At 42.4% G+C, this 13,049-nt stretch overlaps 1 protein-coding gene across 7 annotated transcripts in view; it reads right to left on the bottom strand.

The window, feature by feature from the left end:
* Window positions 1-916: 916 nt before the first annotated feature.
* Window positions 917-13,049, bottom strand: part of slc45a3 (solute carrier family 45 member 3) — a 148,438-nt gene continuing 136,305 nt past the window's right edge. For all 7 annotated transcript variants that reach the window (XM_052034796.1, XM_052034801.1, XM_052034797.1 and 4 more), the window contains one exon: window positions 917-7,551. In XM_052034796.1, the coding sequence (XP_051890756.1) occupies window positions 7,102-7,551 (450 nt within the window). In that variant the 3' untranslated portion in view covers window positions 917-7,101. The remainder of the gene's footprint in view (window positions 7,552-13,049) is intronic.

The following is a 13,049-nucleotide window of genomic DNA, read 5'->3' as shown; positions in this document are numbered from 1 at the left end:
GGCCAGAGGGAGTGGTTGAGGCAGGTACATTAACAACATTTAAAAGACACTTGGTACATGGATGGGGAAGGTTTAGAGGGATGTGGGCCAAATGCAGACAAATGGGACTGGCTTATCTGGACCCTGAAGAGTCTCAACCCAAACCGTCGACTGTCCATTTCCCTCCACAGATGCTGCCTGACCCACTGAGTTCCTCCAGCACTTTGTTGTGTTGCTACAGATTCCAGTATCTGCAGTCTCGTCTCTCCAAAGAGGCCTTAAACTCACATCCTGTATCTGAGCAGAGATCTAGGTTGTGACTGAGGAGCAGTTATTAATCCTATTCAGCTTCTTGCTACACAAGTACGGAAGTCAGAGAGTGAAAATAGACAATGGCAAAATCTTTCACCGTTCAAGCTCAAAGTGCCACACCTTGAACCATTCACTGTCCTTCTACTGAATCCAGTTAACAAAGAAAAACATTAAATCCTGATCAAGCAGCAGTCAAGAGATTTTTATAAAATGTTTTGTAAAGATGTAAAATAGTTTCACTTATTTGTGCTGGGAAATACAATATAAACAAGGACCCAGTTCTGGATAAACTGCACAGTTATTGTGATTTTGAATCTAAAATATCTATTTAACTAGACAGCTCCAAGTGTCATTGTAGAGATGCTGATGGACTGACTTTGTGTACACCTGTGTGATTCCAAATGCCATAGCGGATTGCCCTTGGAAATTCGGTTTCAGGGAGCTAAACTTGGGAGAAGAGCTGGAAGTTTAACATTTCTGGCTCTTGTAATGTGTGATGAATTCATTGGAAGATTGTCCTTCCTATATGGTGCTTTGAAATTTTATTATGTTATATTTCTTTGCATACTTGGCTGAAGTATTTTATTGCAAAGTGTGACAATAGTGCAAAAGAAGTTGATTTCAGTGAAGTCCAAGAATGTTTATTTCATTGGATAAATTATACAAGACGTGGGTGACACCTTATTGAAAGTTACAGAGAGAGCATCAGCTCTGACACGTGGTTTGTCTGCTGCTTGGTACCATATAACACCACACAAAGCGTCTTAAACAAAGGATCATATCTTGTCAGACTTTCAACTTGGCATATTGAAACTGAGCACTGATACAGGAAACAGACAGAGTGGAGGGACGTGGATTTAGCTTCTCAGATCAGCTCATGATCTTCATAAGGGAAGTGTTGAGGATGGGTAGGGATAAAGAGAGAAGTGAGAGTATCATAGGATCACAGTGAGAGCGACAGACAGATGGAGACAAAAACAGAGCGAGGGGGGAGAGACACTGAGAGAGGGCGAGAGAGACAGAGAGGAGAGAGAGAGGGAGAGAGAGACGAGAGAGAGAGATGGACACAGAGAGAGACGGAGACAGAGAGGTGGATTCAGAATGGCAGAGAGAGACAGAGAAACAGAGAGAAAGACAGAGACAGAGGGAGAGGAGGACAGGGTCTTCAAATCTGAAATGTTTCTCTCCACAGGTGCTGTCTGATCTGCTGGGCGTTTCCAGAATTTCCAGTTTTTGTTTCAGTTCTCCAGCATCTGCAGGATTTTATTTTTTATTTTCAGAAATAGAGAGAGAGAGAGATTGACTTGCAGGGATTGTCATCTTATTAGGTATTTCTCATCTGCAATAGCATAGGAGAAACCTAGGCACAAACTAATTATTGTGCAGGCATCCTGGGGGAACATCCAACAGTTGCTAAGGAGTGCATACATCTTCCTTTATCTGGATAATTAGCCCTCTTCCCCCTTCACACTGCCCCTCCCAATCCTGAGCACCATCTCCCAGGTTTTCAGTACTGCCCAAGGCCTTTTGTCACTGGACCTTCTCAATGAATAATCATGAAATATTTGAGAATACTCGGATCTCCAATTTTTTAACCTAATCTTAAACCCTATCTGATAATAGACAACAATGACATAAAAAATATCCAACATTTCAACAGGTTTTGAAGTTTACTTATGAAAGAAAGATTAAATCTGAGGTGACTGCATCTATCAAACTTCCCCCAACTAGCACACAGTGGGCTGAGCTACTTTGATTGGCAAAGAGATCAAAATACAAAGATGCCCAGAATACTCCCAATCTCGAAGTTTTAGTGTTGAGCATTACTCAGGTTGTACCCGGACTCACTGAATAAATATCAAAATATATTAATTGCAGTTGAACTAGCAAGAGTCTTTGTGAACTTAACACTTTGATTTCCATAAAAGTGCCTCTTCGTCAAAATTAAAGCAACCTATAATTTATATATTAAACTTATTTGTAATATTGAATGATGACAGTGAGCCATTAGGTTTTATCAAATGACCCATGCAAATCACAAAACAACAGTACAATAAGATTGCTGAGAAAATAACATACATCTTCCTTTATCTGGATAATTACCCCTCTTCCCCCTTCAAACTGCCCTGCTACTCCCAATCCTGAGCACTTTAGCCAGACTGCTGAGACCATCCCCAACACTTCAGCTTTGCTGAAGTCCAACTTGAATAGGTCAAACCTGCAACTTCCTTCACTCTTCCTAAGCATTGCTGTCCCTTGGTCACACAGGTAGATCCCATGTCCTCCTTACTCTCAGGGTCCACCAGGTACACTCCACAACCAACCCTCCTCCCCATAATACCTTAGATAACGGTCTCCAACCAAGGCCCTCACTCTAACACCCCACTCCCTTGCTAAAAGATTCCCAAAACTAATAATAAAATAGATATTAAACCTGAAACTGAGACTCCACTGGTTGGGTCACTAATGACGACCTGTGACTGGCCTTGGTGTACAAGAAGCAGCATTACGAGGAAAATATTTAGCAGAGGTTGTAACACAAGGCCTGTATTTGATCTGGAAAGGAAAGGATTGGACATTGGTTGGCAAAATTCCTTCAAGACCACAATGTTAGCCAGTCTCTGCTGCAGAAGCTGGAAGTGGCTTTGGTGTTCTAACCCAGCATAGCCCGTGACGGGTTGAGGAATGGCTAAGCTGGGGAAGACACCACAGAGCAACCATCTGTGCCGTGATGGAAGGGGAGAGGGGAAAAGGGACCAATATCAATCAAACCAAAGCTCATCGAGTTAATATTTTAAAGGCGCTAACAGGAAGAAGAAGTGACATTCCTGAAGCCCTGGAGATGGGGAGAACAGCACCCAATGTTATATGTTGTAAACAAGTGAGGGATGCACACAGTGCTCCACGTCCGGCATCAAGGGAGCCCAATGGAATGGTGCAAATAGAACTGATTGTAGAAAGCGGAGTCTAACATGCATAGGTTACAACATCACTTGTTCACATACAGTGGAGGAGGAAGTTGTGCTCTGAAAACTCTGCCAAACACTTCCTGCCTGCTTCACCAAATCACTCAGCCTAAAACAAAATTGATTGCTGATTTTAGCACACATATATAGGTTGTAATGGTGAGGGGAAGAGAGTGGGAGAGTACAAATACCAGTGGGAAAAAATTCATCTTTGGCTGTTAGCCCTAAGTACCCAAGTGCATAGACTTCAATAGAACAAATATTAGAAGGTGTGTACCACTTGTTGATATTCCTGTGAGCACTTAGCACCATTAATCAAAAGGTGAAGTTCGCTCCCAGTGCACTTAAGAGTTGGTGACATTGATGGAGAGTTAGGATAATACCATGAGAAAGGAAAAAGTAAGCAAGATAACAGGGTGAGAAGTTTAAAAGGCTTTTGGTCCCACCTTGTATTGCATTTTTGAAAGTGTGACTGTAAATTGCAGTATTATTCCAGAATACCGAACTGTCACCATGGACAATCTCACCTCAAATTGGTCCCAGAATCACATGTAACTATTTTTGCACTGCTGTCGGACATCCATGAAGTCAGCCTCTTTACCAACACCAATGCTGGATAGCTCACAGCTTATGCACATACATTAAATATTCAATGCAACTTGTGCACTGGTTTGATAGTTGTGCAATTCACACCAGCATTGGGGTGAAAGAGGCAGTGAAGCGTTTTAAAGTGATAAGAACTTTTGTAACAAGAGATCAAAGAAGTGGGGTCGTAAGGTAAGAGGACTAGTTGCATTTTGATAGAGCACTTTGGGAAAGGTTATTCTGACCGTGGTATGGGGAATAGTTGAGATAAAGGCCATTGCATCCTTAAAGTGGAAAACTGATTAAGTTGATGAAGAAACGAGTCTATGAATGCCAACCAGGAGAGTGGAATGAACTAGTCTAGCAGGGAGCTGCCAGAGGCACAATAAGTAGAGGGCCTTTTTCTGTACTGTAAACTTCAGGAACTTTTGCTTTTGCTTCAAAGCCTTCATTCACTTGCTGTCTAAGACGTTGCTCCCAATGAAAAAGCCATTTCTCAAACCATCACCTGGAACATGATGGAGAAAAGTACAGCAGTTTCCATTTTCCTGTGGACTCCTGTTCCTTTATATATGGGATATAAATTGTCACTGTACAAAATATCTCTACAATATAAATACAGTATTCATAGATCTTTAAAACAGTTGCCAGGTCAACAATTTTAACAAAAATAGATTTTTAAGGCAAAATTATTAATTCTACCAAAAATAATATACCTTTCTTCCCCAGATGAATTATACAATTCTATAATTTAGCAATCGACAGACACAAGACAGCAAGAGGTGAGTGATATGGACACCAACACACAGATGCAGAAGAGCACACTGCTGATTTGTAACAACCCAATTTGCAGGCAGAATGGGAAACCAGTATCAGCAGCAAATCTCCATAGTTGGACCAGGACAACGAATTCCCAAGTGGCTGAGTGAAGACATTATTCCCGCTGGAAATTTGTTGCAAGGAACATTGTTGAGATGTGAAGGAACCTCCACGTTACTACTTCTCAGCATTAATGGAAGGAGTTCTTTTGCCTGAAGTATTTAGATTATCGCAAGTTTGCACTTACACCAAAGAGGAAGTGAAACTCATCTTGTTTCATGTCTGACAGGCTCTTCACCCACTTAAAAACCATTCCTCAGCTAACACAGCAGCTGGCCTACTTGCCAGTCATTCTGAAGTCATGCAGTTGCATGAACTAGAATTATGGGGCTCAGAATAATGGCTGGCTAGGTTGGGGAAGATCATGAAGCGGGCAAGACGACACTGTAGTGGTTGCCGTCATGGTGACATGAGGAAAGTGACTGATGATAAGGGCCATGGAAACAGATTGGACAAGTCTTCAATGGGCACACCTTTGGTGTGGGAGACTCCTCGTTTAAAAATACCTGCTTCTGCTATTATTGAACTGCCAAGTTTAGATGAAGTAAATGTAACTGGGGAACAAGATGCACTACAGTACTCCATTGTATCTGATTAAAGAAGTGTGTGGCCTCTCAACCAGAGACCAAAGTATGTGGGATCTCTGGAGTACGGGGAACAAATACCTTTGGAAGGCAAAGAATGGGAATAATTTCAATAATAATTGGAAAGATTTTGTTAAAAATGTCGGTCAGATGTATCAAACTTTGATTTCTTAGAAACTTAAGGATGTATTACAAAATATTTTAGAGCAGCAACTTGCAAGGCAATTGGACCAGGGTAGATGTCCACATCAGAGTCCAACCTGAACCACTGAAATCAACACTGAGTGAAAGGTTGGGAGTAATATTAAACTTCCAAAGCTGGGTTTCTAACCTCATAATGTACCAACATCTGAATAGTGTAGAGCTTAATGATGTCAATACCCACAGGTGTCATTTTAATAGCTGAATGAACGACTAGCAAGGCACATGTTACTGGCGATGAATTCCTCTCAAGGTTGTAGATGTTTAAACATCAGCTCTTCTGGATGTGGCATGAGGGGTAAATAATCAACATTAGGAACGTTTGACACACAAATAGAGAAGATCCACTACAATCAATACTTATCTCATTATCTCCCATCTAGTTTTTCATTGTGAAAACTCTGCCCTCAGTACAAACGAGACCTAATATTTAATTGCAAGTAACATAAAAGTCAGATTTGGGTCTGGAAGCAAAAATGTTGATTTTTCTTCCTTCCTGCTTTCCACCTTCCAGATATCTTCTCCCCAGATCCTTGCCTGGGGAAGGAAAGGAGGTGCAGTCCTGAGTGCAGCTCCCAAGTCCCATTACTCAGACCAAACCTACAAAGGTCTACGACAGAGGCCATTCTCCCACTCCCTTTTAGGTAGGTCAGCGCATCAAAAATTGCTGCATCACCGGCAGTTGCTACAGAATGAAGCCCGTGTCCTCAATGGGACATCATATCGAATAGTTTGTTAATTGTGGACAAAAAAAAACCCACTGCTAATGCAAACAAGACCTTCACTTCAGCCAACAGGTTGAGCACAAGGAGTGAGTGGATTTCGATAAATTGGATTTAAACCAACTTGAAACATAAAATTATTTCAGTCCACAAAGATAATGCCTCTGCCTTGCTGGCCATAAAAACCCAACTGCAGATGTATCTGCTGAGCAATTATATCTCGTACCACATTCATTGACACCTGTTCTCATGGCTGGTCTTAGAAGCTACAAGGAGGGATTATTATTGCACTTGGTCAAGTTTCACCCTGCAGGAGGAGGAGTCAGGTACGTGAGAGTGGGTTTAATTGACCCAACGCCCTTCCTCATTATAATGATGGAGCTGGAGTCTGCCTGGTTGCTCTTCATTCCTTCTGCAGATGAATCAAATTTTCAGAACGCATTTTGGTACAATCTCAAATGTGATTATAGGTTCAAATTTTACCTACGGGTTCCAGGAGGAGCCACATTACCCATCAGATATTTGGATCTTCTAGTAAACATAAGAATCAGCAGCTTAAAAGGCTTTAAAGCCCAACTTGTTATATAAAATGGTTTTACAAAGATGAATGGTTAAACATTAGATCAGCCACAGATGTCCGTACATCAACAGTACATGAAAACTGAACCACGTCCAGTCAATGGACTAGATTCAAAATCAGATGGAGTTTTAATAGTGTGTGCAAATCAGCTCTGCTCCAATTATACACGGTTAACCCTGCATTCTGGTTTGAGCTGATAATTGCTGTGCTGATAACATTGTGGCCAAACTCAATATCACTCACCTCCAACTGTTAGACCACCCAGAGCTGAAAGACATCATCCCTTCATTACATCACACTAAATACTTTTCTAAATCATTTTTATCAAAAACTATTTTGGTTGCAAAATAAATAGCCACTGTCCCAAAGGTGGCAGCAGAGATCATGTAAGCAGTTACTGTCTGTGTAAACTGAACAATTGTGCCCATGAGCAGGGAGGGAATGACCTGAGAGAGAAGGAAGGCACTATCCAGAATGGCTAGGTCAAGACAAATCCCTCTTCCCATTGTGGCCTGTTCAATGTCGGCAGGCACCATGACCTCACACGGAGAGCTACGGCTCTGCGGACCTGTGCTTCTGTCAGGCAGAGGCCCTTTGGCTGTCAACAGAGGAGTGGCTGTGATCACATTTCCATTTTGATTGTATGACTTGTGATTCAAGATTCCGTTTGGTGAAGATAACTTTATGTCCACTTGGCAATTAGCATCTTCGAGCTCAGTAAACTTGTGCTTGCAAAAAAATACCTGTGTAGGGAGGAGGACAGCAGAAGAAAAACTTATAAATCATCGATGGAGTAAACTTTCTGAAACAGAAGGAACAACAAATGGTGGAATTCGATGGTCAAAATTATCGTTTCAGGTAGGATTCTCTCAGGGAGTTGGGGGTTGCCAAAATGCAATGCTCTTTTCTCTTGCCTCTTCCAGCCCTAAAACCCTCTTGTAATCTCTGTTCCCACCATTTCTGTAACCTCAATTTCATTGGCAGCTGCCTGGGCCCCGAGCTCTTAAATTCCTTTCCTAACCTCTTGGTTCCATCTCTCCCTTTCTCCCTAAAGATACCTCTTGGCTCATCCTAACACCTCTTCTGTGTAGCTTGACGTCAAATACTAGAATGTAGTACAGCACTGGACAGGCCATTTGGCCCACAATGTTGTGCCAATCTTGATGCCAATTTATACTAAATGTCCTCCTCTAGTGTATCATCCATATCCCCCCATATTCATCTGTCTATCTAAAAGCCTCAAACTCCACCTGTTTCTACTACTGCCCCTGGTAACCCATTCCAGGCACCTACCACTCTTTGCATAAAAAACTTGCCTCTCACGTTGCTTTTAAACTTCCTCTCTCTAACTTTAAAAGGATGTCCTCTGGTGTTGGACATTTCTCCCCTGGGGAAATGATTCTGACTGTCTACCTTATCTATGCTTCTCATAATCTTAAAAACCTCTTATCAGGTCTCCCCTCAGCCTCTGACACTCCAGGGTGAATAAGTCAAGTTTGTCTGACCTTTCCTTATAGCTCATACCCTCTAATCCAGGCAGCATCCTGGTGAACCTCTTCTGCACCCTCTCCACAGTCTCCACACCCTTCCTATAATGGGGCGACCAATACTGTTTGATAGTGATTCCGAGAAACAACCTGGAACAGTTTCCTGCTCTGAAGGACGTGAATGCAAGTTACAGTTGTTCTTTTCTGGACGTTGTCTGACTTGCTCCTCGTTTCCTGGCTCGACTGGGACACAGATGGTTGGCCCAGTAGTGCAGCAGGTAGTGCTGCTGCCTCACAGCTCCAGTGACTTGGGATCGATCCTGACCACGTGTAGTCTGTGTGGACTTTGTGTGCTCTCCCTGCGACTGTGTGGGTTTCCCCTGGGAGCTCTGGTTTCCTTTCACATCCCAAAGATGTGCTGATAGGTTAACTGGCCACTGTAAATAACACCTGCCTTCCACCCTAGTGTAGGGGGTTGGCTGGAAAATTGGGGGGGGGGGAGGGGTTGATAGGTACGTAAGAGAGAATAAGTTACATGGTAATAAGTCTAATGAGGGTAGGACTTCCACTGTGAACGGTAGGGCCCTGGGGAATGTTGCAGATCAGAGGGACCTAGGAATACAAGTGCATAGTTCCCTGAAAGTGGCATCACAGGTAGACAGGGTGGTGAAGACGACTTTTGGCACACTGGCCTTCATCAGTCAGGACACTGAGTATAGAAGTTGGGATGTTATGTTGCAGTTGTACAAGACATTGGTGAGGCCGCACTTGGAGCATTGTGCACAGTTTTGGTCACCCTGCTACAGAAAAGACGTCATTAAGGTAGAAAACATGTAGAAAAGATTTACAAGGATGTTGCCAGGACTCGAGGGACAAAGTTATAGGGAGATGTTGGGCAGGCTTGTTCTTTATTCCTTGGAGCGTAGGAGACTGAGAGGCGATCTTATAGAGATGTGTATAAAATTATGAGGGGCATAGATAGGGTGAATGCACAGAGTTTTTTCAGAGGATTGGGGAATCAAGAACTAGAGGACATAGGTTTAAGGTGAGAGGGGAAATATTTAATAGGAAGCCATTAAACTTCCTCTGGCACTGTTTCATATGTGTACCACCCTATTTTCACACATAGGGTGGTATATAAATGAAACAAGGTGCCAGAGGAAGTGGTTGAGGCAGGTACTATAACAACTTATAACAGACATCTGGACAGGTACATGGGTTGAAAGGATTTAGAAGGATATGGGACTAGTTTGGTGGGCACCTTGGTCAGCATGGACAAGTTGGGCCGAAGGGCCTGTTTCTGCACTGTAAGTGGGGGAATGGGACCAATGGGATTGCTGTGTTGGGAGACCACACAGACTCAATGGGCTGAAAGTCCCTTCTGTGTCACGATAAGGAAATAAAGAGCCAGAATTTCCATGCTGTTCAAAAACCATTAAGAATCAATGAAACAACTAAACCTTGTAAAAAAATTAAAAATGAGGAATAAGAACTTAAAAAGCACTTGGTAAAACTGAATGAATTAAAAAAAACATCAATGAATGGAGACTTTGTCCCCTGCATCTGTTCCTCTCCATTGAAATGAATGGACAGGGGATTAGACCCTGGCACTGGGTCAGTGGGCAAATTCTACAACTAAGTGCAGAGGAACTACAGCAGGATTGCACTCGACTGCTGGGCTTCCCAATGGTTCCATTCCTGAGCTCAGCATATTGTATCTGCTTCCACTACTCCTCCTGGCAGTCCATCCCAGGCACCCACACTCTCTGTGTAAAAAAAAAACCTGCCCCGCACATCTCCTTTAAACTTTCCCCCTCTCACCTTAAAGCAGGACCAGAGGAATAATGATACAAGTTTAAGTCCAAACACAGCAATTGGGGAATTTAAATGTATTAAATAAATCAGGAATAAGTAACAATTATAGAGGAGAGACTAAGGGAGCTAGGGCTTTACTCTTTGGAGAGAAGATGAGAGGAGACATGATAGAGGTGTACAAAATATTACAAGGAATAGATAGAGTGGACAGCCATCACCTCTTTCCCAGGGCACCAATGCTCAATACAAGAGGGCATGGCTTTAAAGTAATGGGTGGGAAGTTCAAGGGAGATATCAGAGGAAGGTTTTTTACCCAGAGGGTGGTTGGGGCATGGAATGCGCTGCCTGGGGTGGTGGTGGAGGCAGGTACATTGGTCAATTTCAAGAGATTACTAGATAAGCATATGGAGGAATTTAAAATAGAGGGATATGTGGGGGGAAGGGGTTAGATAGTCTTAGGCGAGGTTTAAAGGTCAGCACAACATTGTGGACCGAAAGGCCTGTATTGTGCTATGAGTCTATGATAAGTGATAATGATTATGAAACAACCAAACTGTCACCAAAACCCAGTTGCTTGGCAGGAAGATCTAGCAGTTTTGGCAAGTCTTGGCTCTATGAGCCTCCAGACTCTCATAATTATGCAGCCCTCTAAAATAGCCTGTTGCTTAGCAACAGCTGATAAGATCAGTGGTAGGAGAGATCTGTTAGCAGCATATAAAGGGTTAATTCCATCTCCTATCTGCTTTACCCATCAGTTTATGAGAATACACTGGGGTTCAAGGGAAGGACCATCCTTATAATGCTTTACTGCTACTGGTGTCTCTAGATATCATGGTACGGGGCTTTCTGCCTCTGTCTTTTAAATGGGGACATGTAAGTCAATTTAAGGTACGACCGACTCCAATTATTGATCCAGGGATGCTCTTAGAGTCAGCAGAGTTGCTGCAGTAAATATAAATAAAAGGCACCCAATGTACTAGGAAGAGATCTTTAATCAGTTGGTAATAAAATCAAGAGAGATTAATCCTTTCTCTGGTAAGCCAGACACATGATTTTGTATTACACCTGGATTGAAACCCACTCTTGAAATTTAGTTCTAATGAAATTTATGAAACTGATTTTTAGAAGCATACAACATGCTTACTTTACAAAATTGCTCATTCACACCTGTAACAAGAGCTCACATTTCTACCTTGGTTAGTTCTGCCAGGAATAACATCTGTGTAGACTGATAATAAAATGGTATTCAAGTAGAGAGACTGAGTTAAAAATTAAAAATAATACAAGTGAAATCGTTGTTAAGGTAATCAGTATGGGGAATTTTACAAGCTCTCAGATAAAGAACTCATTAAAATTGAGGTAACTGACAAGGAGGAGGTCAATTGAAGTTATTTTGTAAGAGTTGGCTTAAAATCTATGCAATACCGAGTTGTGTGGATTGTCACAGGGAAGGAAGAAGAGAAATATAACAAAATTATCTGTAGGTGTGGAATATTGGGATTCATAAACTTTGAAGATAGCGAGCTCAGAATTTTAACATTTTTGAAACCCCGAATAATCTACGTGCTGGTGATGCTGCTGCAAGCAAGTTTTTCATTGTACCTGTACCTCACCGTACTTGTGCACATTGACAATAAGCTTGGCTTGACTTGGCTTGAACCATGTCTAATGGCATTTGGGGCCCTTCTCTTTTCCCAGTTGCTTCTTCCCAGTCTTGACAAAGGGTCTTCGACCTGAAATGTTGACTCTGTTTCTCTTCCCACAGATGCTGCTTGACCTGCTGAGTATTTCCAACGTTTTCTGGTTTTGTTTTAGATTTCCAGCATCTGCAGTTTTGTTTTGATTTGTCTCACTTTAAGTCTATGTTTAAATACCATTGTTACCATGTGTTGAGTTTTCTTAGCAACAATTCAGAAGCGTGTTGTGCCTTCTATGCAGACCCAAGCTAATTTGATTGGTGCCCAAATAATTAGTGTCAGTGTCTCCTAATTGTCTCTCTGAGAGTATTGGCTGGAAGCACAGCCCTCTATTGCTGAATCCAGGCAAGTGGGCTCTCACATTGCTCGAAGATATGACCCCTGAACTGATGGAGTTGGAACATCTTACTCTTTCCTTAAAGATCTGTAGGATCTGGGGGAGAGTCACCAGGAGTGAGCATTTGACTGACAATTACTTTCAGGCTCTCGACACATTTAATCAGTCAGTAATAACCCTATTTACAAAGCACAAGAAACATTATTGATTTCAGGAGTATATTACATCAACACAGCCTCCAATAACAGTAAACCTGCATTTTATTTAACCGATAGAATTATCTTGTCATTGGCCAAGGTAATACTGCCCATTGGATCAGTACCTATCGGTTTACCCCATCAGTCCCTTTCCTCTCCTCTTTCCCAATAGCTCTGCAGATTATTCTCTCTGAAGTGTCCACTTTTCTTTTGAGGAACGTGATTGATTCTGCTTCCACCACACTTATAGAGTTCGCGTTATCATCAATCAAAAAAAAGCATGGAGACACAAGAGACTGCAGATGCTGGAATCTGGAGCAAAAACACACTGCTGGAGGTACTCAGCAGGTCAAGCAGCATCTGTGGAGGCAAAGGGATGGTCGACATATCTGCTCAAGACCCTGCATCAGGACTGAGAGTGCAGAGGGAGGATAGCCAATGGTTGTTGGTATATGGAACGAGCTGCCAGAGGAAGAGGTGGAGGCAGGTACAATCACAATGTTCAAAGGACATTTGGACAGGTACAAGGATAGGAAAGGTTTATAGTGGGATATAGGCCAAACGCAGGCAAATGGGACTAGCTCAGATCGACATCTTGGGCAGTGTGGACAAGTTGGGCCAAAGGTTTTTGGATTTTGGGAGTCAGGGATTATGGGCAATGGCCAGGAAAGTTGAGTTGAGGCCAAGGTCGGATCATCTATGAATAGA

Source organism: Pristis pectinata, chromosome 20 (genome assembly GCF_009764475.1).
Source record: "Pristis pectinata isolate sPriPec2 chromosome 20, sPriPec2.1.pri, whole genome shotgun sequence".
NCBI classification, from domain to species: Eukaryota; Metazoa; Chordata; class Chondrichthyes; order Rhinopristiformes; family Pristidae; genus Pristis; species Pristis pectinata.
Note: the sequence above shows the minus strand (reverse complement) of the source record. Positions and strands in the feature narration are given on the sequence as shown.